Raw genomic sequence first — 25824 nt, forward strand, 5'->3', positions numbered from 1 at the left:
GAACAGTACAGACGGTTCCATCTTCCTGGGAAGACAGAGAATTACAGATCATTTTAAGGGAATCCCAGGACTCTAGAAGTCTCCTTCATGGGTTTCTCTTTCTGTACCTTTCCTGTGAATGGTATATCCAGCCGGGTCCCCTCCTGCCTCTTTGTACACTCTCTCTGGTGTAATTTGCACCCAGGGCTTCAGCAACCATCTATGCACTGAGACCTTTCTGTTCTTGGGGTGACATTCCTAGGGATTTAGTGCCAGGACACGCCTGTGTGCGCATTCACTGGGAAAAGTCTGCAGAATCTGCACCAGGCGTTCCTGGAGGGCGTGTTCCTCCGTCTACATTCGTGATAGAACAACCAGTTATTATCACTAGGACACCAGTGCCTCATCTACACCATCAGCCACGGGAGTTTTACTGTTACAAGCTTGTCCTTTTAGGCACATTCCCTCATCCTGAACCTGCTGGCAGCAGCTCCTTTAGGGGAGCAAGGTGGCTGCTTGCCCCATCAGTCCTTGGGCAGCCAACGCTCAGCTGGATGCATGCAGCGGAAGTCACCTTCTGCCTCCACTCCTGAGCAGGATGTGCTCTCCCCACATCTCCTGTTTGCGCTTTCAGCAATAGATCATTCACAGCGATAGGAGGGGGAGGCCTCCCCGGCCTTGGCTCTTTGTACCTGGAAGGGGATGGTGAGGCATTCCGCTGCCAGGAATCACTTCCTTCCCTCCAGGGAGCAGCCCCTTGCATTGTTCATTTTCTAAAGCAAATACTTCTCAGGAAGTGGCTCTCCTCTTTTTTTTTTTTTTTTTCCTATGAAGCTCTTTTCTTAAAAGCTTCCTTTAACTGCAAAAGTTCCTCTGTTCATGGAGGAAGAAAATCAGGCTTGCTGGGTGAGAGGACAGAATAGGGCTTGCTGTAATTCTCTCCTGGAGGCAGGCTCTCTCTAGCTCTCTGTTCCCCCTTCCCCATCCCCTGTGAAACCACTTCAAGGATGGCTCGAGCTGTGCTGATCCTTGAGGCACTGATCCTAAGCTGTCAGCATCTTCTCCAGAGCCTGGAAGTAGAGGCCTTGTTGCTTTTTGGTATAAAACTTTTGGGTTAAGAGGTGCCAGCAGCAGAAACATATGTTCAAGGATGAAGGTAAGTCTGTCTTCACAAATGACCGATCCTGAAGATGGACCAGCACCTCCGGGCCCAGGTCCCCACAGAATCAGGTGATGGGTCCTCAAAACACAAATGGTGACACAATGAGAAATCTGGTGGTGGGCTTGGACGAAATGGCGTGGATGCTGGGTGGTCTCTTGCTTTCACCTCTGTGGCAGGCACTGCTGAGGTGCTGGGTCCCTGGGCCTTTTCTTGGCTCTGAGCCATCTGGTCAGGGAATAGGTAGGAAGCTGGCTTACATAAAACAGCCATGTCCCTGAGAAGGCTGTGTGGGCCCCAGCAGGCAGGTGGGCTGACCTGGGAGCAGCGCCTGCAAACCTGGCATTTGCACACCATCCTGTCACACAGAGCCTTACTGCGGTTCCTGAGCGTGGCGGAGATCCCCCCATAGCTGGCAGCCCCATGTCTGCCCTGGCTGCACACAGGATCACTAAGGAACTTTAAAAAGGCACTGATGCCAGGGCCCCACTTCAGCCAGTACAATCAGAATCTCTCAGGGCAGCACTGGGAGGAGGTGTTTGTGATGTTTCATGGACACACACACTGTCAGCGTCAGGGAGAAGTGATGGGGTACTGAGAACAGCAGAATATCTAGAAGTGAGTTCTTCAAAACTGTGGAACACAGAAGTCTTCCGTCACAGTGTGGCCCTTGATCACTACTGCTGGAGGAGAGAGCTAAGGCCCTGGAACACTCGTCCTTACACAGCCAGAGTCTAGTGAAGGCCACAGAGCCACAGCCCACTGCCTTTATGCACTGATCCACTCCATTTTCTCATTTTTAGATTGTTTTAACCTTTGAAAGCACAGATCCCAATGCAGATGAGCTCCCAATTCTTGGAGTTCACAGACATTTGATCCATGTTTGAAAATACCCCAATCCTTGTGCAGAGTTCCCAGAATTCCAAGTTTTCCTTTCCCAGATTTGTTCTGGCCCACGACACCACCTGGACTCTTGAATGTTCCTGACCCATCACAGCCACGCTGCAAGGCTTCTGATTATGCAGACACACCATGCCCCTGCACAGTGCTCGAAGTCAGGCTGCCACATGCTTCTACACTAGACGGTCAAAGTCAGACCCCAGGGCTCAGCAAAGCACCTGGCACAGTAGCAGCTGCAGAATGCGATCTGCTTGCCTGGATGCCAAGGCTGGAGGGCAGTGAGCTTCCTCCTCAGAGGCAGGGGGCTGCCGCCTTTGCACTAAGAAGAAATTACTGATTTCTACCATTTGAGAAAAGGAGAGTTGACCACATGGAACTCTGAATAGGTTCATGCACGTGGAGCAAAGCCCTTTAGGAGAAAAGCCCGTTTTTTGCTGTCTGCCTGATACTGGATGGTTGAGAAACAATCGTGGTGGGCGGTCACGCCGCACTTGTGCAGGCCAAGGACACAGGAAGGTCTAGCCCTGGCCTACAGGGAGGGTGGGCAAGCACAGCAATCTTGTCCCCTAAAAGAACATTGGCGGCCGCTGGTGTTGAGACCCACGGGAAGGTTAGAGCTCTGGGTCACATTTGTGGAGAGAGACACAGACAGCGGCAGACAGAGACAGAGTAATCCAGGCCATATGGCATAAGAACATAAAGTGGCCCCCCAGCCCAGGGCCCCTCCCATGGACCTCATGGTACTGAGCCTCCATTTTCTTACCTGTTCAGTGGAGATGAAGCCTCACCTCCCAGGGTTTTTGTAAAGATCGGGAGACTGGCCAGGCACCGTGGCTCACTCCTATAATCCTAGCATTTTGGGAGGCCGAGGCGGGTAGATCACAAGGTCGGGAGTTTGAAACCAGCCTGACCAACATGGTGAAACCCCATCTCTACTAAAAATACAAAAATTAGCTAGGAGTGGTGGCGCGTGCCTTTAATCCCAGCTACTCAGGTGGCTGAGGCAGGAGAATCACTTGAACCCAGGAGGTGAAGGTTGCAGTGAGCCGAGATTGTGCCACCGCACTCCAGCCTGGGCAACAGAGCAAGACTATGTTTCAAAAAAAAAAAAATCGGGAAACTGTGCCCAATGCACCAGAAGGTGCTTCCTCAGTGCCCATGAGTGCCCTTGCCCTCTGCCAAGGGTACTGAGCTATGGGCCCTGTGCCCTTGATGTGCACTGAGAATTCACTGCTTGCCACCTTCCATCCGATTCTAATTTCAGCATTTCACGGCTCACTTTTGAAATAGCATCTTTCACCCCCAAATGTCTGTGCACATTGCAGAAGTGAAAACAGTCCCTCTCTGAAGGCAGAAGTGTGAGATCTGGGTTCTCTGTTTTCCCGGGAAAATAAGAGATCCATAAGGAGAAAAGGGGGAGGGGGTGGAAAGGTTTGGGCCTGAATCAGGCTCAAGTTCAATGAGCATGTATTAAGCTCCTGCTGTGTTCTGTGGGCTTCTGCACACAGGGTGTTATTCACCTTCCCCATGGTCCCCTGGGGGAGGGTCAAGGTCCCACTGGCAGCTGAGGAAACGGAGGCTCAGCAATGTGGAGATCCCAGCCCATGTTCACGAGGCAGCAGAGTTAGGAATCAAACCCAGCTCTCCTTCCCTCTGCCACACAGCCTCCTCATCGGGATGGTGCTATTTCTACTTCCCCGCAAGATAAATGGATGCACAGATCCTCTGTGTGGTTCCTGTGGGCCCTTACGTGCTGTCCTGCTTCGTGCTCAGCTGATCTGGGTGATTCTGCGCCTGCCGTGTATTTTCAGTACCCCAGAGAAATGGCCTGGGTGCCAGAGCTCAGCCCGGACAGCTGTTGCCAGTGATGCAAAATTACAACCCATGAGTGATCATGGGGAGGTATAGAGTGGGCAAAATTCAGACACGACTTCCCGCCTTGGGCATGGTGGCTGCCTGGCCAGCTCCCCCAGGTGGAGCAGAGCCAGGCTGAATAGAGGCTGAGTCAGAAGGGAGAGTCCTTGGGCATGCAGGCTTGAGGATGCAGGCTTGGGAGATGAACCTGGCTGATGTTCAGTTTGGGCGTCACTCTCCTTAATGTACTATAAACTGTCACTGCGGAAGAGCCGGGCGTGGATGCCACTTGTACTCACAGCTCTTGTTTTCCCTCCCCGGCTAGGTCCTTGCTGCGAAAGTGCTCAACCTTGTGCTGCCAAACTTGTCCCTCGGGCCCATCGACTCCAGCGTGCTCTCTCGGAATAAGACAGAGGTGAGAGGCTTTCCGAAACCCCAGGGATAGCTTGGGTGGCTGCCCCCATAGGGAATCAGAGTTTTGGCTCCAGCCTTGGCATTCTCTACTGCCCTTTCACCGAGGCCTCGTGCAAAGTGACGAGCACACAGTGGTGCATGAGACATGGTTGGCTTCAGGTTTGGGTGAAAAGGGTGGGTTGGCTATGATGCCTGAGCTGTGTTCTAAACATGAAAGGAGCCGACAGTGGAAGTTGAGTGTGTACCAGTCAAGTCTCTTGGTTGCAAGAGACAGAAACCCAAGTCAAAGTGATTTAAGCAAAAGCAGGGATTTTGTGGTGAATGAACTGAAGGCTTCAGACATGGCTGAATCCAGGGCATTGAAAGTCTTATTCTCCATCGGTCTCTCCCCAGCTCTCATCTCCCCTGGTTTGGCTTCATTCCCAGACAGGCTTTCCCCCAGTGAAGGCCAAGAGGGCCACCAGCAGGTTTCCCTGAGCAACCCCAGTGGAAAAACAGCATCTCTTTCCAGCAAAAGTCTCAGGGCTGATTCTTACTCACTGATTGTCCAGGCCTAGATTATTTGTCCAGGAAAGGGGGATAGTATCATCCCCACCCACTGAGAGTAGAGGAAGGGGATCCCTGGGAGTAATTCACAATAGTGGTAGCAAAGGAAGGACAGACCCATATTGCAGATGAGCAAACTGAGCCCCATAATGTGGGAGGACTTGCCTGGGGTCAGCCAGTGGTGAGGCTAGCCTGGGAACTTGGGTAGGTGTGGTCTCTAGCTGTGCTCTGTCTAGGTATGGGAGAGAGTTCCTGTGGGTTTGCAGCTAGTGGGTAGGAAGCATCCAGAAGACACCAGAATTATCTTCATGAATAAGCAAATAAGTTTGCCACTCTTCTGCCTTAGTTGCCCTCTTGCTTTAGGAGTTTGAAATCATTGAATCATTGGCTCCCTAAAGGGCCCTGGGAAGTGGAGTGCAGTGCTCTGGCATTCTGGGGATGTTCCCAAACTTCTGTGGGCTGTTGGACTCTAGCTTCATTATGAAATGTGGCCTCCTGGCCCTCTGAGTCACTTAGAGAGTGGGCAACTCAGGAGGAATAGCCCGTGGTGTGTAGGAAAGAGACTTTCTAGATCAGGGGTTGAAACTCCCAGGCCTCTTAGGGCCAACTGCTTAAAAATCAGACTGGTGCGAGACTCTAGCGAGCCGTGAAGCCTGTGCGGAGCCAGAGGGCATCTGATCTGTTTAACCCATCCACATTAATTTAAAATTCTAATATAATTTGGTTTCTAAAGCCCACAGTGCCTCCCAAACTCACATCTTGGGGCCAGGTTGGGCCCATCAGGGGCCAGTGTGTGGCCCCTGGTCTTTCTGAAAGAATATCTGAGTAAAGGAAAAATCTTTAATTCCAAAAAGCAGATTCATACGGTAAAAGAGCACAACTTTAGAACCTAGAAGGACCAAAGCCAAATATACACTGTTTGATTTAATCCTGACATGAATGAGATAGGCCTTAGCCCATTTCACAGATGAAGAAACAGGCTTGGAGAGGTGAAATAACCTGTTCAAGATTGCACAACTAGTCAGGGGCAGAGGTGGGATTTTAGCCCATTTTATTCAAAAGTCCATGCTTTGGTGCCTCCCTCAAGCTAGTAATTATGATAATTAAGCTCTGTTTCCTATTTTACAATTGATTGCTGGTCCACACATCCCATGGCCATTGCTCTGTGTATGGGACCCACTTTGTCAGGGAAACTGAGTGTGGGGCAGGGGCTCCTGCACCTGCCTGCATCCCTCACAATGGCTCTAGCTTGAAGGTGTGGTCTCTGGTAAAACCAGTGATCTTTGTAGCAGCGGTGCCAGGACAACAGTAGGTTTGAGAAAGATGGATCAGGGAGGGAGGGGTCTCCCTTTGAGACAAGGCACCCAGGTGCAAATCCAAGTTGTTTATCTGAACACCTGAAAATACATGGGCAAAGAGGAAGAAAAAAAGAGGTACTAAAAAGAGATTCCAAACCCTCTCTGTTTAAAAGCATCCAATTTCAGATCTTTTCTCTCCTTTTTGCAATAATGAGAAATTCCTCAGCCTTACTCAGGACAGAAGCGCCTGGTGGGGCTCCCCTCCTCTGTTCCTGCCCCACCCACAGCCCCCTGTCTGAGCCCTCCTGCCTCAGGCTTCTGGCTGGCCAGGTCATCAGTTATTTAGAAACACTAATAAATGTCCCTGCTGAGAAGACATGAGGAAGGGAGGTGGCCGGTCAGCCCCAAAGCTGGACTGCAGTCGGAAAAAATCAAGAGCATGACTTTCCCTCCCTCTCCTGCTGCAGCTCTGCATCTCCCTCTGAACGTTCTGCTGAGCTTTAAAAATAGCAACGCCAAGGGGAAAATGTGTTGGGAAAGGCATCTAACATCAGGGTGTCTTGAGGCACATCTTTAGCTAAGACATTTCCCATGGAACCCTGCAGCTATAAAAGCCTCAAACCGCAAAGAAATGTTTGCCTAACAAGCTGAGTGAGCAGGACTACGGGGGATGGGCCACTGGCCGGCAATCGAGGGTGCAGGGGCCTGGGACTGGAGGGTGCACAGGTCCCAGGGAAGATCTGGAATTCTCTCTGAAGGGAAGCAGGTTGGCTCTGTTGCCGGAATGTCAAAAGCAGAATGTTTGGTGTTTGCTGTGACAAGCATTCTCACAACCCACCCAGCACTGCTAGCAGGTTCTCTTCACTTGCCTTGCCCCGCAGCTGCCACCTTATAGAGCCACATTCTCCCTGCATGTGTGAAGCCTTCAGGAAAAAAGGCATGAGAAGACTTTTTATTGTCTCAGCACTACCCAATGCACAATGATGGCATCATTCTTCTGTGCCAGACACTAGAGCCCTTCTGGTCTCACCATGACCCCAGGAAGTCAGTCTTGTTACCAGTATTTGTAGTTATAGAAGTGTGGGCCCAGAGAGGGCAAGTCACTTGCCCAAGAACACACTCCGGGCCAAGTGCCCTTGGCACTCAAACCCAAGGAACAAAGAACTTGCTACACAGACATTTACTATGTTTCTCAATGCATTTAGGGACCCTGATCAGCACATCAGAATACAGAATCATTCCCCCCCAAAAAGGCTTTATCAGAATGTGATGAATCCCTTCCTACTCTGAGAAGCCTTGAGTGTGATTCTAAAGAGTTCTATGGCCAAGGACGCTGTGGGAGGAGGTGAGGAGGAGAGGTTGCTCAGCATCTGCCCGTGCCCTCAGCCATCCACATACTCAGGCGGAATGCACTGCTTCCTCTCCCAGGCTGTGGAAGGGGTGGAGGCAGGAGGCAAAGAGGCCATGACTCTGAGCACACCTTGCGCTAGGAAACCCAGCTGCTTGTCTCTTCAGGCCACTTGTCTTCTAGAGCCCAGTCTCTGTTCTTTATAAATACCCTGGAGGCCCTCCCTGTGCATCTGCCAGTTTATATTCCCTCAGACAGGCCATATGCTGAGTTCTGAGCACCCAGGTGCCGTAAGGAGTGGCCACTCAGCTTCCTTTCTTGTCTGCCCTGCCTGGTGTTTTGGATGTGCCCAATGTCGGGGAGTCAGCTCCAGGTCCCCCTGTTGCCTGCCTGTCTTGCACCCATGCTGCCCAGAGGCCCTCAGAAGGCTCCTGCCGGGTCTCGGAAAGCTCAGGCGTGCTGAGGCCTTCGACTTAAACGTAACCACAGCTGAAGATGGGCCTCAGCCTCCCACCCTGTCCCCAGGACACAGCCTCCCATGGGAGTTCCCTCCAAGAATGAGCTAAGAACCTTCCAGCAAACTCGGTTTGGCTAGCAGATTTTATTTTGTGGCTCTCCATCGTTCATCACTTACATTCCCCACAGCATACTTGTCTATTTGAGACAGTCTTATTACCAGTATTTGCAGCTAAAAATTTCCCAATGCCCTAAAAAAACAACAGGACTAGGAAGTCTCTTGGGCATATGGCTCCATGTGGGGTGGTGGCGAGGGAGCGTGTGAATTGCTCTGTGTTGCTTTTGCGCCCTGCACCACCCTCTGTAGATGTTCCAGCTCCGGACCTGCTCCCAGCCCCACTCCTGCCAGCCACCAAGGCTGGGAGAGATGGCTCTGAGCTCACGAGAGGCAGGTCCTGGAAGTTGGATGCTCTAATGGCAGCAGAAAACCAGGGACTGCAGAGACTGTCAGGGAAGCCCCAGCTGCCAGCAAGATACAGGACACGCTGAGGAGTTCTCTGTGTCCAGCAGGCCCATCTGAGCTTCTTTCTCAAGTACCTTTGTGGGTACATGGGACATGCACGTTGTAGGGCCTTGGCAGTGGAGGAAAGAAAGAAGATGTGGGCTTGGTTGGGCTCCCGCGGGAACACAGCCTAAGCAAAGCTCTCCCAAAGACACCTCTCAGCTGAGAGGTGAATAACACTGCCATGCCCGTGGCGGTGCAGATATCGACTCCAGACACTACTTCCATTCTTTTGGGTATGTATGTGGGAATCCCAGAAGTGGGATTGCTGGGTCATATTCCGCTGGTAATTTTGGAGGAACCACGCTGCCGTTTTCCACGGTGGCTGTGCCATTTCACATTCTCACCAATAGTGCTCAACGGTTCCCTACATCCTTGCCCACACTTGTTAGGTTGTGTTTTTTGATAGTAGCCATCCTAATGGGTATGGAGTGGCATCTCAGTGTGGCTTTGATTTCTATTTCCCTAATGGTTAGTGATGCTGAGTGTCTTTTCATGTGCTTTTTGGCCTTTTATATGTCTTATTCTTTTTTTTTTTTTTGAGACGGAGTTTCTCTCTCATCGCCCAGGCTGGAGTGCAGTGGTGTGATCTTGGCTCACTGCAACCTCCACCTCCCAGGTTCAAGCAATTCTCCTGCCTCCGCCTCCTGAGTAGCTGGGATTACAGGCGTGCGCCACCACGCTAGGCTAATTTTGTATTTTTAGTAGAGATGGGGTTTCTCCATGTTGGTCAGGCTGGTCTTGAACTCCTGACCTCAGGTGATCCGCCCGCCTCGGCCTCCCAAAGTGCTGGGATTACAGGCGTGAGCCACTGTGCTGGGACCTTGTATGTCTTCTTTAGAGAAATGTTTGTTCAGATCCTTTGCCCATTTCTTTTCTTTTTCCCATTTCTTGTCTATTGTTTTTCTTTTTTTTTTTTTTATTTAATTTAATTTAAAGTTCCAGGATACACATGCAGGATGTGCAGGTTTGTTACACAGGTAAGCACGTACCATGGTGGTTTACTGCACCCAGCAACCCATCACCTAGGTATTAAGCCCCACATGCATTAGCTATTTATCCTGATGCTCTCCCTCCCCCTGTGCCCCTCCCCCTGACAGGCCCTGGTGTGTATTGTTCTCCTCCCTGTGTCCATATGTTCTCATTGTTCAGCTCCCACTTATAAATGAGAAGATGTGGTGTTTGGTTTTCAGTTCCTGCATTAGTTTGCTGAGGATAATGGCTTCCAGCTCCATCCATGTCCCTGCAAAGGACATGATCTTGTTCCTTTTTATGGCTGCATAGTATTCCATGATGTATATGTACCACATTTTCTTTAACCAGTCTATCATTGAATAGCATTTAGGTTGATTCCATGTCTTTGCTATTGTGAATAGTGCTACAGTAGACATATGTGTGCATGTATCTTTATAATAGAATGATTTCTATTCCTTTGGGTGTATACCCAGTAATACCCAAAGGGATTGCTGGGTCAAATGGTGTTTCTGCTGTCTTCCACAGTGGTTGAACTAATTTACATTCCCACCAACAATGTAAAAGTGTTCCTATTTCTCCACAGCCTCACCAGCATCTGTTGTTTCTTGACTTTTTAATAATCGCCATTCTGACTGGCATGAGATGGTATCTCATTGTGGTTTTGATTTGCATTTCTCTGATGATTGGTGATGTTGAGCTTTTTTTCATATGTTTTTGGCCACATAAATTTCTTCTTTTAAAAAGTGTCTATTCATATCCTTTGCCCACTGTTGGTGGGGTTGTTTTTTTCTTGCAAATTTGTTTAAATTTCTTGTAGATTCTGGATATTAGACCTTTGTCAGGTGGACAGATTGCAAAAATTTTCTCCCATTCTGTAGGTTGTCTGTTCACTCTGATGATAGTTTCTTTGCTGTGCAGAAGCTCTTTAGTTTCATTAGATACCATTTGTCAATTTTTGTTTTTGTTGCAATTGATTTTGATATTTTCATCATTAAATCTTTGCCCGTGCCTATGTCCTGAATGGTATTGCCTAGATTTTCTTCCAGGGATTTTATAGTTTTGGGTTTTACATTTAAGTCTTTAATCCATCTTGAGTTAATTTTTGTATATGGTGAAAGGAAGGGGTCCAGTTTCAATTTTCTGCATATGGCTAGCCAGTTTTCCCAGCACCATTTATTAAATAGGGAGTCCTTCTCCCATTGCTTGTTTTTGTCAGGTTTGTTAACCATCAGATGGTTGTAGATATGCAGTCTTATTTCTGAGATCTCCATTCTGTTCCATTGGTTATGTGTCTGTTTTTGTACCAGTGCCATGCTGTTTTGGTTACTGTAGTCTTGGAATATAGTTTGAAGTTGGGTAGCATGATTCCTCCAGCTTTGTTCATTTTGCTTAGGATTGTCTGGCCCATTGTTTGCTTTGCTTATTTCCTAATTGTGTTGTTTGTTATTTGTTGTTAAGTTGCAGGAGTTCTGTATATGTTCTGGATATTAACCCCTTATCTGGTTATTAACCCCATATACAAATATAATTGGCAAATATTTTCTCCTATTCTGTGGGCTGCCTTTTCCCTCTGCCAATAATGTCCTCTGAAGCATAAGGGTTTTTTCTTTCTGACGTAGTCCAGTTTATCTCTTTTTCTTTTGTTGCCTATGCTTTTGGTGTCATGTCCAAGAAGTCGTTGCCAAATCCAATGTCATGAAGTGGATACCTTGTTTTGGCTGAACCATATGAAAGTAAACTGCAGACACCATGATCCTGAATGCGCCTGAATACTTCAGCCTGGGTTGCCCAAGAGGAAGGACTCAAAACAGAGGCTTTCACACAGGACCCCATGCCATTTTTACATTTAGGAAAAGTTAACAGTCATTCCCCCTTGTTGTCCTCGATCTAGTCCATGCTCCAGTTTCCACAGTTGTCACCGTTTGATTTTAAGACGCGAGATTGCATGATTTTGCTATTCTGTGATCAGCAGTTATGAAAGTGATCCTGCAAGACCCGGGAATTCTTTCTTGTTTCTCTTATTATTCCTCAAATCCCTGAGCCTGTGAGAAGGTGGAGAATGTGGTGGCTGCTTTTTCCTTTCCCTTGGTGGTCACCCAGGAGCACTTCTGTGTTCAGAACCACATTCCAGGGCCCTCCACTCCAAAGGACAAAGAGAGGTTGACTTTTTGCGTCACTTCTGGTTGTGAAGACTCTGGAGCCCTGCAGAAGGAATCCTGGGGGAGCAGACAGTGGTGGCGCTGGGCTATGCAAACAGCTTTCCCCATTTGCCAGAGCTGTGACCTGCAGAGCCATTCCTAGCTCACTGCTCTTAAAAGCAGATGCTAGGACTGGGTGCGGTGGCTCATCCCTGTAATCCCAGCACTTTGGGAGGCCGAGGTGGGTGGATCACCTGAGGTCAGGAGTTTGAGACCAGCCTGGCCAACATGGTGAAACCCCATCTCTACTAAAAATACAAAAATTAGTGGGGGCATGGTGGCGTGTGCCTGTAATCCCAGCTACTCAGGAGGCTGAGGCAGGAGAATCATTTGAACCTGGGAGACAGAGGTTGCAGTGAGCTGAGATCGCACCACTGCACTCCAGCCTGGGCGACAAGAGGGAGACTCCATCTCAAAAACAAACAAACAAACAAATGCCAGGATGTCCAGAAGTTCAAACCTTCATAGTAAAAAGTAATTTGGAGGAAAGAATGCTCATTAATTTGCACACCCTTGATTAAGTGGCAACTCAGAAATATAGGCTGATCCTTGATTAACCTCTTTCTGTCCAAAATGGCACTGCAGCTTCCAGGAGAGGAGAATGTGCAGCAATATCTTCTTTCCAAATGGCCCTGGTCTGGTTCAGGAATTTCAGCCACCGAGGCTGGGTGCCAGCTAGGGCTGGCCCAAGGCAGGGTAAGGTCATTGTGGGGACTCAGGCCTCCTGGTAGGCAGGGCTTGCTTGGGTCTATCAAGCCGGAGAGGCTTTCTGCTGAGTCAGGCAGGGCCTATCTCCCCTCTGCCACCCTGCAGGCAGCTCACCACACCAGCAAACTTTCTCAGGGTTCCCACTCCGACCAGGCTAGAGCTGGAGGCTGCGACACCCCATGGGCTGCCCTGTTGTCCCTGCCGGCCAGGCCCATCAGCTGCGGTGGCACAGAGGGGAAAGGGGCGGTGGGCTCAGTGGGAAGAGCACAGCCTTCCAAAAGGACCTGAGTCTGGACCCTGCTTCATCTCCTCAGTGTGACCTTGGAAGCCACACTCAGTCTTGCCCTTCCTCAGATCCCTCCAGATGACTGCACAGCCACCTAGCACAGTGTGGACCCTAGCAAGTAAGAGCTGTTGCTATCACAGCTCTGAGAGAGGCCCACTGAAGGAGGTGTTGGCAAAGATACAGGAGCCCGGGGAGAGAAGCGCGGATGTCAGCAAGGGTGTCTGGGCACCTGGCCACAGGAGGAAATGCTTCACTTGGGCCTTGAAGAGAGGGAACAGGGTTGCTGGCAGATAAGAGAAAAGGCATGGAAGGGGATGGTGGAAACGGAGGTGTTGGGGCCAGTCTGTAGTGCAGGTGACAAGCACATGAGGAAAGGGGTCCAGGGATGACACACATGGGACCAGGGAAGGTTGCCTGGAGGAAGGGCAGCTGAGCTGACAGTTGATAGGGAGGGAGAAACTCCACTGACAGCCAAGGAAGGGGTCTGAAGGCTGAGGGGACATGCTGTGCAAGGGCCCTGGGGTCAAGGGGAGTGGGGAGTGTTAAGGGAGGGCAGGGATGGCGGTGTCGCAGGCCATACCAAGAAGTTAGGACTTTGCCTTGCAGCCCCCGTGGGAAGTACCACAGGGTTCTTCACAGAGGGGGACAGGTACTGATCTGTGAGTCTGAAATGGGACCTACCTCTGCATGACAGGGACCCACCTCTGCTTGACAGGGACCCAACGCCGTGAGCCCTCTGGGGGCTGACAGCAGTGACCAGGGTGCTACAGGCTTGGGAGGGGATGTGTGGGAGAGGAAGCACACCAGGGCCACGCCAAGCACAGCTGTTTCCAGCCTTCAGCATGTTCCAAATTCAAGCCCAACTTCCACAGAACATTGACATTGTTTTTTCTGTTGCTGTTTTGATGTTGTTGCTGTTTTTTGTCTTTTTTTTTTTGAGGCAGACTGTCACCGTCTTGCCCAGGCTGGAGTGCAGTGGCGTGATCTCAGCTCACTGCAGCCTCCACCTTTTGGGCCCAAGCAATCCTCCCACCTCAGCCTCCCCAGTAGCTGGGACTCCAGGTGTGCACCACTACACCAGGCTAATTTTTGTATTTTTTGTAGAGACAGGGTTTTACCATGTTGCCCAGGCTGGTTTTGAATTCCTGGGCTCAGGTAATCTGCCCACCTTGGCCTCCCAAAGTGCTGGGATTACAGGCATGCACCACTGCGCCCAGCCTACGGTACCTTCTTATTTGCGTTTAGGATATTCCATGGGCCTGGGGTTCAGCATGATGCACTGAAGGAAAGCAATGCCAAGCAGCTCCAAAAGCATGCTGTGGAGGCTTTCCATGTGTGCACGCAGAAAAGTCGTTCACTGAATGAAATGACAAGGCCTCCCCTTTCGAAGGTCCCAAGTCTCATTCCCATCGTGGACACTCTCTTGGCCAGGAGGCGGCCAGCAGTTCCCAGCTGCCATGAGTGAGGTCTATGCTGGTCTCTCAGTACCCAAAGGTGCTACTTCTTGGGCTGGATTAGGGAATGGTTTGCCTCTTCATCCATTGCACCAGAGTTTACAAAGGGCTTTCCCTGTGCCAGCCACCGTGTAGGACATGCAGAGGGCAGGACAGAGCCCTGACCCTCAAGTGGGGCAGACATGTGGGAAGAGATGCGCTGATTGCAGACCAGGCCAAGTGCGGCATGGGAGAAGGGCTTTGGGGCAGCAGAGTCTGTGGGGGTCTGGGAAGGCTGAGCTGAGGCCTGAAAGTGGAGTATACAATGTTAATTAAGCTAAGAGCAAGGGCTGAAAAGCCATTTGTGATGGGAGACAGAAGCCATCATGAGAGGATTCTCTCTCATCCAGCTCTTTCCACCACAAATTACGTCTCCGGCCATTCAAGACAAAGGTGGGAAATGAGGACATCGTCTCTACAAAGACCTGCCAGTTCCTGTTAGGGTTCCTGCAGGTTTCTAAATTTCACAGAGATCACTCAGGTAGAGTTGTCGTGCACTCTTTCTCTATTATGCCAGAGAAGGCTATCCGAGTTCCCTGTATTGGAAAGGGATGGATTAAGAGAGATCTAAACAATGGAGGAAGAAGGTGGGAATTCCGGGATGGGCTCTAAAGCCCAGGTGGAAGGGTGAGGCTTCCATAGGAAAAGGGAGGAGATTGCAGGGAAGGAGAGGCAGGAAGAGCCAGCTGTGGACAGATTTACAGGGATGAAGCCTGCTGGGTTGTATTTCTCTGTGATTAGGGGTTCATCCAGGATGACACATGCCTGTCTGTGCCCAGAAGGGCTCCCCTATCCCCTCTGGCTGGCTGTGAAGGGTGGTAACCCCTGGGCTCCACCAGATCACTTCACCATCTGTCAGGCCCATCTGCTTATGGTCCTCATCAGGGACCATTCTTGCCTTTTCTGAGAGCACTAGTGCCCCTGCCACCTGCACAGCTCCTGGCTCTCTATACCCCAGCACTGACCTTCACCTTCTCCTTTCGAGACAGGCAGCAGAGCATGGTAAGTGGCTAAGAATGCTGATGGCAGTAGCAGAGTGCCTAGGTTCTTACCTTGGCTCTGCCTCTTACTTGCTGTGTAACCTTGGGTGAGTCACCTAACCTCTCTGAGCTTGTCTCCTCATATGTAAAAAGGTAATAATAATAGTTCCTACATCACAGGGTTCCAGTGAAGATTAAATGAGCAAGTACGAGTGAAGCACTTACTACAGCACCTAGTAAAGAGTCAAGGGCTCCACGCATGAGTTATTTTTCATTGTATTCTAATTAAACTGTGATATTGCATTTCATCATGGAATGGTTTTAAAAAAATGGGTCAAGAGATTTGACTGCAGGGGTTGTGTCTTGATTTTGCTCAACCATAAGTGTAAGAAAACTCCCAGCTGAGGATTGCAGTTGTATTTACTGCGCTTTGGTGCAAAGTTTCTTCCCACAGTGAGACGGTGCTGGAAATTCAGAAGCCCCAGCTGGTGTATTCCTGGCTATCAAGCTCAACAGGAGGCCAGCTTGTGAAACTTAAACCCAAGAGGATCCTTTGGGGTCCCCTGATGGGGAAACTGAGGCCCAGGAAGGAGTAGAGCCTTACCATACTCCCAACCCCACCCCAGGGGAAAAAAGACTCCAGCTCTCAGCCAGTGGGGGCTCCCCAGGAAATCAGTTATCTAGAGCCACGGTGGAGTGGTCACTTGGACCTGGGTCCCCAGCTTGAGCTCCTGCTTCCAGCTGCCGTGTCCCCAACAGACCCTGGTCTCAGCTGGTGGGAGCCATGGTGAGCTAAACAGGAAAGTGGGGGTATGAGAGATTGTGCCAAAGCCTGGGCCTTTGTCATTAGTTTTTAGTTAAACTTTTCATTTAAGATCACTGTAACTCACAAGCAGCTGTAAGAAATAATACAGAGCGATTCCATGTATCCATTACCCAGTTTCCCCCAGCAGTGACATTTTGCAAAATGACAGGACAGTATCACAACCAGGATACTGACCTTGACACAGTCAAGTCACAGATGACTGCATCCCCACAAGGACCCCTCATGTTGCCATTTTGCAGCCGCATCCACTCCCGACTTGCCGCACACCCTCCTCGGCCCTTTCAGCTGTGAGTCTGGTCTCTGTTTCTCTCGTTTTGTCACATGAAGAACATTACATCAGTGGAATCATGCAGTGTGGAATCTTTGGGGACTGACTCTTTGGTCCATATTGAATGAATGGGCTCATGTTCTGGGCTTGGGCCTGGTTTGGGAGGAAGGGGCCTGGCTATCTCCTTCCTGGGAGCCACAAGACACATTCCTAGGACTTTTGGTGGATTGAGATCTTAAGCTGTCAAAAAATCAAGGCCATTGTGATTGGGCCAGAACTGCCACTTGAGGGGAGGGTTTGGCCCCTCTGTGGCTCAATCTCCCCATGTGGTAAAGCCCTCCCCCGCCTCCTGGTCCCAGTTTCCCTCTGCCCCTCACCCCCAGTCCGGGCTGTGGTTCACATCAGGGGCCTACCCTTTCCCTGACACATCTGGTGGCTGGGCCCCAGGCCCAGAATAGGCCATTGTGTAAACAGGGCCTACGTGATCAAGACATGGAAAATGAAGCCAAGGGCAGGAAGCCGCTTGGGCCATCGGTGCAATTGAACTCAGAAGCAGAGTCCCCAAGGGCCTGCTGTGCCCAGGACGCTCGGGGTCAGCAGGGTAAAGCAGCAGGCCTGCTGCAGGAAGAAGGCGGTTGTAAGACTGCTGGCAGCAGGGTCGAGGGTGTGGCCCCCACCCCACAGGTCCCATAGGAGCCCTGGAGACAGCATGGGATGGGGTGGTGGCCCAGCCCAGGGCATGGCCAGCCTGCTGGAACCCATACCCCCAACAACAGCAGCTTAACCAAGAGAGGGTGTGACTTCTTGGCATCAGGACACCCATGTTGTTGCTCTGGCTTCCAGGGGCAAACCTTGTCCACATGGCCCTGACTCTTTCTGTGGGGCAAGGAGAAAATAAGACCTAGACGCAGAGTGTGCACACAGCCCCTACCTGCCTACTTTCTATTGGCCAGAACTTGGTCATGTGACCACAAGTCACATTGCTAGCTGCAAGGGAGACTGGGAAATATAGTCTTTATTCTGAGCAGTTGTATACCCAAAGAAACATCAAGGTTCTGTAGGGGAGAACAAGAATTGGGGCAACTAACAGCAGGCAGGTTGACAAGCCTCTCTGTGCCTTAGTTTCCTCCTTTGTGTAATGGAGAGAATGAAAGCAATACCTTATACAGGGGAGTTATGGAGGCCCAGTGAGTTACTGCAGGCAAAAGCTTAGTGCTGGGCAGACAGACAGAGCTCAGATGTAGCTATTATTACTTTTATTACTCAATGAGACCCTGCATGTTGCAGCCCAGCACAAGCTGGTAGATGGTACTGCTGTTGGGGACTCCACTGACCCCAAGCCCCGGCCGGGCTCTTTTGCAGGCCCTACAGCCCTCCTTCCCTCAGGGTTCCTGGCTGACCCTGGGGAAGCACCCCCTGTGGTTGGGCCTGGCCATGGGCCCCCATGAACTGCCCTGCCAGTCCCGTGTCCTCTCAGGCTCCAAGCAGATGGCCTGGCCCAGCAGGACTCATGCCAGCTCAGCTGCAGGAAGTGGCTAATCTGTCTCGTGTGGCTTTACACAAATGGTCTGGTTTTTGGTGCTCAGTCCCCAGCATGGGAAGGAATCCAGGGATGGCAGGGGTGACTGTAGGACAGCCTCTCCCACTTGGTGTGGTCCGGAATTCTGGCCGAGGCCTTTTAGGGGTGGTAATAGAAGGGGTATAGCCCAGTTCTTGGAAATGCTGAGTCCTAACACAGTGGGCACCCTGGTTGCCCGGGGAGCAACTGGCAGCATGTTCCTTCCTCGTCCCCACATGCTCTCTGACCCTCACCCAGTCCTCACCATGTGGCCCTTCCCCAACCCACCAAGAACCCACTGGCAAGGCTGATGAACATGAGTGAGAAGCATCATGGGGCTGGGCGTGGTGGCTCACACCTGTAATCCCAGCACTTTGGGAGGCTGAGGCGGGTGGATCACCTGAGGTCAGGAGTTTGAGACCAGCCTGGCCAACATGGCAAAACCCTGTCTCTATTAAAAATACAAAAATTTGCTGGGCGTGGTGACCACCGCCTATAATCCCAGCTATCTCGGAGGCTGAAGTAGCAGAATCACTTGAACCCTGGAGGCGGAGGTTGCAGTGAGCCGAGATTGTAACACTGCACTCCAGCCTGGGTGACAGAGTGAGACTCCTTCTCAAAAGAAAAAAAAAAAAAAAGCATCAGGGCTCACTCCTTCCCCCTATGGGCCTGAGAGAGTCCTAGAAACTTATACCTGATCCTGTGGGGCAGATGCTAGAGATCAGGGCAGTGGAGCCTGAGCTGTCTCTACGGAGGCAGGAAGACTGAAGCCAGAAACCCAGACAGGCCAAGGAGAGCAAGGACAGGGGAGAGAGCAGCCCCTTGAAAGGCAAGATCCACAGGCTAGTGGTTGAGGAGGGAGGACCCACGTCCTGTAGAGGGGCAGAGATGGCCTTGGGCACAGCCAGGGCCCAGGCTTCCCTGTCAGAGCCTCTGACCAGCCTGTGTAGCCTTAAGGTGTGCAGAGACCGAACCCACCACAACCAGATCTGCCCTTGGGCGTCCCTTACCCCAAAGCCTGTCGTCAGTGCCTGGCTGAAGCCCCTCCGGGGGCTCCTAGCACGGGCCCTCACTTTCCAGCACAGACCCCAGTAAACTGTTCCTGCAGTAAACTGTTACCGTTTGCCCCTCATCCACTCCACCAAGTGGACACCACATCAGTGGAGACAGAGAACAAAAATCAAATGCTAAAACCGCTGCAGAGCTACTTTTTAATAAAATAATTGATGTGAACAATATGTTGTTGCTTATATTTTTAAAAATACAAATTAATACTTGAAGTTTTCTTTTCTTTTCTTTTCTTTTTTGACCGAGTCTTGCTCTGTCACCCAGGCTGGAGTGCAGTGGCACCATCTCGGCTCACTGCAAAGTCCGCCTTCCAGGTTCAAGGGATTCTCCCACTTCAGCCTCCCAAGTAGCTGGGATAACAGGAGCCCGCCACCATGCCCAGCTAATTTTTGTATTTTTACAAAAATACGAAAAAACCCCCGTAGAGACATGGTTTTGCCATGTTGGTCAGGCTACTCTGGAACTCCTGACCTCAGGTGATCTGCCCACCTCAGTTTCCCAAAGTGCTGGGATTACAGGCGTGAGCCACCACACTCGGCCAATACTTGACATTTTCTACAGGCACCCGTGTGCATGTGAAACCCTCAAGCCTGAAAGGAGACGCACTGCCAGTGGTGCATATGAGGTCTGTGGGTGAACACAGCTGGCCCTCAGAGCCACACCCAAGCCCAGCTGACCTGAATGGAATCAACCCTTTAGGCCAGAGCAGAAGGAAAAGCTACCAGGAAATAGGTCTGGCTTAAGGAAGTGAGCCCTGCGCATGCTGATGGAACCCTCTCCTTTCTCCAGGTCGACATTTATAACTCGGACCCCTTGATCTGCCGGGCAGGGCTGAAGGTGTGCTTTGGCATCCAGCTGCTGAATGCCGTCTCACGGGTGGAGCGCGCCCTCCCCAAGCTGACGGTGCCCTTCCTGCTGCTCCAGGGCTCTGCGGATCGCCTGTGTGACAGCAAAGGGGCCTACCTGCTCATGGAGTCAGCCAAGAGCCAGGACAAGACTCTCAAGGTGAGTGGCTGCCACTTGCCCACTTCCTCCAAGTGTGGAGGTGGGGCGGGGAGGCAGCACCCCTTGGGGCACATCTGCCCAGACCCCCGAGGGTCACCTCCCAGATCTCAGGATAAGGACCAGCCTGCTTGACCGAGAAATAAATAAATAAAAGGAATCCCAGGAGCTTATGAATTTCAAGAGAACACACGAGTCATTTGCTAATTGTTTTGCATGAATGAGCCTCAAAGGAAAAAAGAATCAAAAGATGTTGTAGGCAAGAAAAGAATCTGCAACTGGGCGCTGAGCAAATAAATATCCCGAGAGAGAGGCATGTCCAAGCTCCAAGGACACGTGTAATGCCCAAGCCTCCCTCTGCACCAGCGGTGGCTGCAGTAGCCCGGGAGCCATGGCCACCAGAGGGCTCTGAGCACGCAGGTGCTGGCAGGACTTGGCAGAGCCTGCTCTGTGAAGGGAGCTGTCAGAGCTAGCCCTGCAGACAGGGACCCTGAGGACAGGCCCTGCGGCTTGGAATATTAGACATAAAGACTATATATCTTTTGTTTGTTTGTTTTCGTTTTTGTTTTTGTTTTTAGACAGAGTATCCCTCTGTTGCCCAGGCTGGAGTGCAGTGGCGCCATCTCGGCTCACTGCAACCTCTGCCTCCCAGGTTCAAGCAGTTCTGCTGCCTCAGCCCCCTGGGTAGCTGGGATTACAGGCACCTGCCATCATGCCAGACTAATTTTTGTATTTTTAGTAGAGACGGGGTTTCACTATGTTGACCAGGTTGGTCTCACTCCTAACCTCAGGTGATCCTCCCGCCTCAGCCTCCCAAAGTGCTGGAATTACAGGCGTGAGCCACCACACCCAGCAAAATATATTTTTTAAAAGCCACAGTGGAACACTGCATTCATCTGTGAGAGCATCACTCAGACCTCCCTTACACCAACGTGAACCCTTGCAAATCCCTGCAAAAGGAGTCCACTAAGATTAGTCATTCATTTACCCAGCTAGCCATTCATCCCTTCTTTAATTCAAGTATTTATGGGGCCCTACGTTTCTGTCAGGCCCAGAGAACAAGACAGGCAAAGGCTCTGCTCTGCCCCCTCGGAACCTGAATCCTGGTGGGGTAAGCAATCAACAAATAAATGAAAAGGATGATGCTGGAGAGAAGTCAGTGCCCCTAAGGAAACTCAGCAGAGTGTAGTGTAGGGATAGAGGGGGACAGGGGGGAAAGCAGCACTTTAGATGGGACGGCCAGGCCTGCAGTCTGCTAGTGAGAACAGCCAGTGGAAGAACCTTCCAGACTGAGGCAAGAGAGAGATTGAGGACCTGAGGCTGGCATAGGCACGCAGCCAGTGAGGATGCACCAGGCAGGGAGGCTGGTGGGGGGCAGGGGAGCCCCACCACCTGGGAAATCTAGACTTCTTCTCTTGGTTAGATGAGAAGCCACCTGAGCATTTGGAGCCAAGAAGTAGCATGCTCTGATTTTCATGTTAAAAGCATCCCCCAGTGGCCTTGGGGAGACAGGAGCTGGGGTAAGAAGGAGGTGGGGACAGTGACAACCAAGGCAGGGGAAGCCGGGCAGGGTGGCAGAGAGTGAGATCACTGCCATGAAGGATGAACTCTGGGTTCAGGCTTGCAGTAATGAGAAGGCTGTAATGAGACAAAAAAGGCCAGGCAGAGAGACTGATGTGAACAATGGCCAGAGTCCACCTGGAGATGCCCGTTAGCATCGCACTGAAGTCTGGAGGTCCCTGCCAGGAATTCAGATGGAGATGGCAGGTCAGCAGTCTAGAGGCAGAAGGGAGGTCTGGCTGGAGATGTAAATTCCAGAGTCATCAGCCCACGATGGATTTAAAAACCACAGGACTGGACGAGGTGACCAGGGAGAGTGAAGGAGGGCACAGCCAAGCCCGTAGTCCAGCTGCCTGCAGAGGCCAGTGAGTGGGATAAGCCTGAACTGAGAAGGGGTTGCTGGCGAGATCAAAAGAAAATCGTAAGTTAAAGCCATGGAACCACAAAAAGAAAGTGTTTCTAGAAGGTGAGAGTGAGCAGCTTATGAATGACCAGCACAGTGTCCCCTGCCATGGCAATGGAGGTTCCTGGAGACTTCTCCAGGATAGCCACTGTGGGTTGGCAGGAGTGGAAGTCAGCTTGGGATGAGCTGAGGACCCCGTGGCAGTCAGGATGTGAGGCCAGGAGTGGAACCCCCTCTTTTGAGAAGGTTGCCTGACTCAGACACAGAAACGGGCCCAGGGATGGGGAGAGATGTGGAGTGAGGGAACATTTGCTTTTGAGAGAGGAAGTTCGGGAACATGTTGGGACATTGTAACGCATTTGAACCATCATCTGATAGAAAGATGTTGGCCTCCTAATAATGGGAGGTCAGGGCCAGGTCCTCGGGCACAGGGAGAGGGTCCGGAGAATGCTCCTACCCCTGCCCACTGCCCGCAGTCTCCACTCCCCACACCTGCCTCTGATGCTGCAGCTCTGATTCCGTGTCTCTCCTCACTGCAGATTTATGAAGGTGCCTACCACGTTCTCCACAAAGAGCTTCCTGAAGTCACCAACTCTGTCTTCCATGAAATAAACATGTGGGTCTCTCAAAGGACAGCCACGGCAGGAACTGCGTCCCCACCCTGAATGCACTGGCCAGTGCCCGGCTCATGGTCTGGGGGACGCAGGCAGGGGAAGGGCAGGGCAGAGATGGCTTCTCAGACGTGGCTTGCAAAAAAAAAAAAAAAAAAAAATCAGAATTTGGAGAAATCTCTAGCACAATTTACTAAAAAATAACAAAAAGACATTTTTGTTACACATTAGGCTGTCAGACACTGGATCTATCTTAATGGGTAGACACTTTATGCAAAAAAGAGAGAAAGGTCCCAGGTAATTTTTTACAGAGAATGTGCTAAAATGTCCACTGAAAACAAAGCCAAGCCTCTGCCCGCCTCTCCCAGCTCCCACAAGGGTTCCAGGAATTCCTGGTGTTCCCAGGACACCAAACTGCAATAACTGGAGGTGCCTCCCTCCTGCCCACCCCTCACTCGCGCCCCAGCGCCCTCTCTGACCGACCTCCACTCGGTGGCCTTCCTCTGGCTGTGTGATGAGGTGGCTGCTGTCTCCATAGGGGCCAGCTCCCCGGGGCAGACTCACGTGCCCCTCTGAGGCTCAGAAAATGCCCAGCCCTTCCTCAAAATAAGCAGCCACTCATGACTTTGTGGGCTCCTTGTTACCCTGAGGCCAGGCTTTGCAGAGGGGAGGGGGGTGAGGCTTAGCCCAGAAATATAACTGAGCAGGAAACCAAGCCTCTTCTCTGTCCTCTGCCCTTCCCCTCCTGCCAGGGAGAGGCTCAGGTTGGCCCCTGAGTCCTGTCTGTAGTCACAAAGGCTGCCTTTCCTCTGGAGTCACTAATTTTACCTGATGCTGTTAGAGAATCATATTGAAGATGAAATGTCTAATATATAATGTATATTTTAAAGCAGAGACTATTTTGGTGGGTAAGTGGGAGGGAGCAAGGGGAGTTTGAAGGAATCAGAGCTTGATGCTACTATATAGAACTGGACAGGTTAGGCCAGCAGTGGTGGGGCCAGAGGGCCGTGTGCTCCAGGAGCTAAGCCAGCAGCCCTCAAGAGGGGACTTGGCTGGGCCTTTCCTATGGGCAAGGCCCAGTGCCCTTCCTGCGCCACCCTCTGTCCCCCGGGGACCATGGAGCAGTGGCAGCCTATGGGGTTGTGATCCCTGGGCCTGGGCCAGAGTCTGCCTATGGCCCAGAGCTACCCTGGGAGTGTCAGTGCTAGCAGCACAGCTACCTCTGGTGGCAGGAGAAGAGAGGCCCCGCACAGTGGCAGGCCAGGCCTTCCTGCCCAGGTCTACGTGGAGCACTCAGTGACCCAGAGCAGGGACTGGAGGCACCCCCAGCCCTGCCCCAGGCCACAGCAGGACAGGCCTCACCCAAGGCCAAGGCTGGCATCAGCCAATCTTTCGGAGTCAAGGCCCTGGCCCTAGCCTGCCCATCTCAGGTGCCAACACCACCCCAGCCCTGCCCTTGGCCTCACTTGGTCCCAGCAATAAGTGGGGGTCACCACCTGCCTGGGGAATACTTTCACCTTCTAAATGGGACTTGCTGTTACCTCAGGAGGCTCCTTACTGCAAACGAGACCCTGGTCAGGGCACTGCCACCGTTGAAGCCCTGCAGAAGGTGCAATCTAGGGGTTCTGGGGCCACAGAGGAGGGGGCCACTTCCCACCAGGACCCCCAACATGAAGTCTAGGCATCGGGGGCTCCCGCCCTTCTTCCTCCAGCAGCAGGAACTGCCACTGCTCTCCTAGGCCCTGTTCTGGAGGTTAACCTTGGTTCCTGGAGAGTGTGCCCCTCCACCCTCCCTCCAGCAGCACTGATCACGCCGTGACAGAGCCAGGAATGGATCACCCTGCTGAAGATCACTCTGTGCCCTGGGGGAGGAGCCAAGCCCTCACCCCACAAGGGGCAGGTGGGGGCTCTGGTGCTGACCCGGCCCAAGTCCCCACAGAGCGCCTTCTGTAGCTCCAGCTTGTCTCCCTGGCTTCTCTTTGAAGGAGAAAAATGTAAAATATGCACTAAGAGAGAAAGCCAGCCAGCCCCGCCTGCTCAGTCAGCACCGGCAGCAGGGCAGCCATGGGAGCTCGGGAAAAGCAGGAACCCTTTCCAAATGCCCAGAGACGCCCTGGGCTCAAATCTGTAATTCTCCCAGGAGCTGTGACAGAGCAGGTCACACAAAGTCCCTACGCCTCCCTGCCACCTCCCCCAGACGCATGTGATGGCATCGCCATTCCCCAAATTAAATATCGGCATGCGGCCTGACCAGGGACTCTTTAGATGCATGAATTTATTTATATGAAGGCTCTCACAGAGACACACACAGCACTTCAGTAGCATTTGCATTCCTGGTTAAAGAATCACCAATATTTAAAAGAAAAACTTTCCTGAAATTGGGACTGTTTCATGTTATTCGGAAGGGCTGGTACATCCGCCCACCGTGTCCCCCTGCTGGGTCAGGAGCCAGCACAGGACCCTGTGCGTGAGTGAGCCTGACATCTCACGCGTGGCCACTCCAGAGCTGGTCCCCGTCCTTGGAAAGCTGTGAAGTCTTGCGTTGAGTTCCTTCTCGATATTGACGGCTCTGTGCTGACATTCTGAGCTCTGGAGTCCCACTGGCGCAGGGGCGTGGAGGAACTGAGGTTTGGAAGGGATGCCAGGTCTCACATAGCTTGGCCTCGAGAAGGTGAGAGGAAGGCCAAGGTCAGGGAGAGGACCCAGAGAGGTCTGGCACAAAAGGCCCAAGCACCACTGTCAACACGGTCCAGTCCATACAGAAATGGGTTTCATGCCTGAAAAATATTTTACAGAAAGATGCCGCCTGCAGCCGGTGACAGCCGCAACCCTACAGGCCTCAGTTCCTTGCAGAGGCGAGGAGTAGAGAGTCAGCCTCCCTCCCTTCCAGCAGCGACCCAGCTTCCCTCCCTTCCAGGTGGTGCTGGGCTCACCGAGGGAGCACTGGTGGGCACTCTGAAAACCCACAGGCTCTGCTCGGACTCCACCCCCAGGCCCACCTGGGTCCTATCTCACTCTCTTCTCTCACCGATTGCTGACATAGACCTTGTTGGGCTCACGATGGCTTCACAAGCCAGCTGTTGGGTTTGCTGTGTCACTGTGGCTCGGTCACATCCCTGTGTGTATACTGTCTGCGGGGCACACATGTATCCGTTTAGAGCTAAAGGAATCAGTGTACACTACAGCTAATCCTAATAAATCCGATGTTTTCGGAATGGCATCTGTCTGTCCGTCACAGCAGCCTCTGACCCTGGATGGCAATATTCCTTGCCGAGAGCACAGCAGGCCCTTTTTCAGACAGGCTGATCCCTGCTCCAGCCACTCCTGTCACCTGATACCAACTCCAGCAGTGCTTCCCAGCCTGTGTCAGCA

At 51.7% G+C, this 25824-nt stretch overlaps 1 protein-coding gene across 3 annotated transcripts in view; it reads left to right on the forward strand.

The window, feature by feature from the left end:
- Window positions 1-25667, forward strand: part of MGLL (monoglyceride lipase) — a 132075-nt gene extending 106408 nt beyond the window's left edge. For 2 of the 3 annotated variants that reach the window (XM_011950734.1, XM_011950733.1), the window contains 3 exons: window positions 4218-4307; window positions 19666-19881; window positions 22381-25667. In XM_011950734.1, the coding sequence (XP_011806124.1) occupies window positions 4218-4307; window positions 19666-19881; window positions 22381-22506 (432 nt within the window). In that variant the 3' untranslated portion in view covers window positions 22507-25667. The remainder of the gene's footprint in view (window positions 1-4217; window positions 4308-19665; window positions 19882-22380) is intronic. The other variant, XM_011950735.1, reaches the window with a different exon arrangement.
- Window positions 25668-25824: the final 157 nt, after the last annotated feature.

This window comes from Colobus angolensis, unplaced genomic scaffold (assembly GCF_000951035.1).
Source record: "Colobus angolensis palliatus isolate OR3802 unplaced genomic scaffold, Cang.pa_1.0 Scaffold31, whole genome shotgun sequence".
NCBI classification, from domain to species: Eukaryota; Metazoa; Chordata; class Mammalia; order Primates; family Cercopithecidae; genus Colobus; species Colobus angolensis.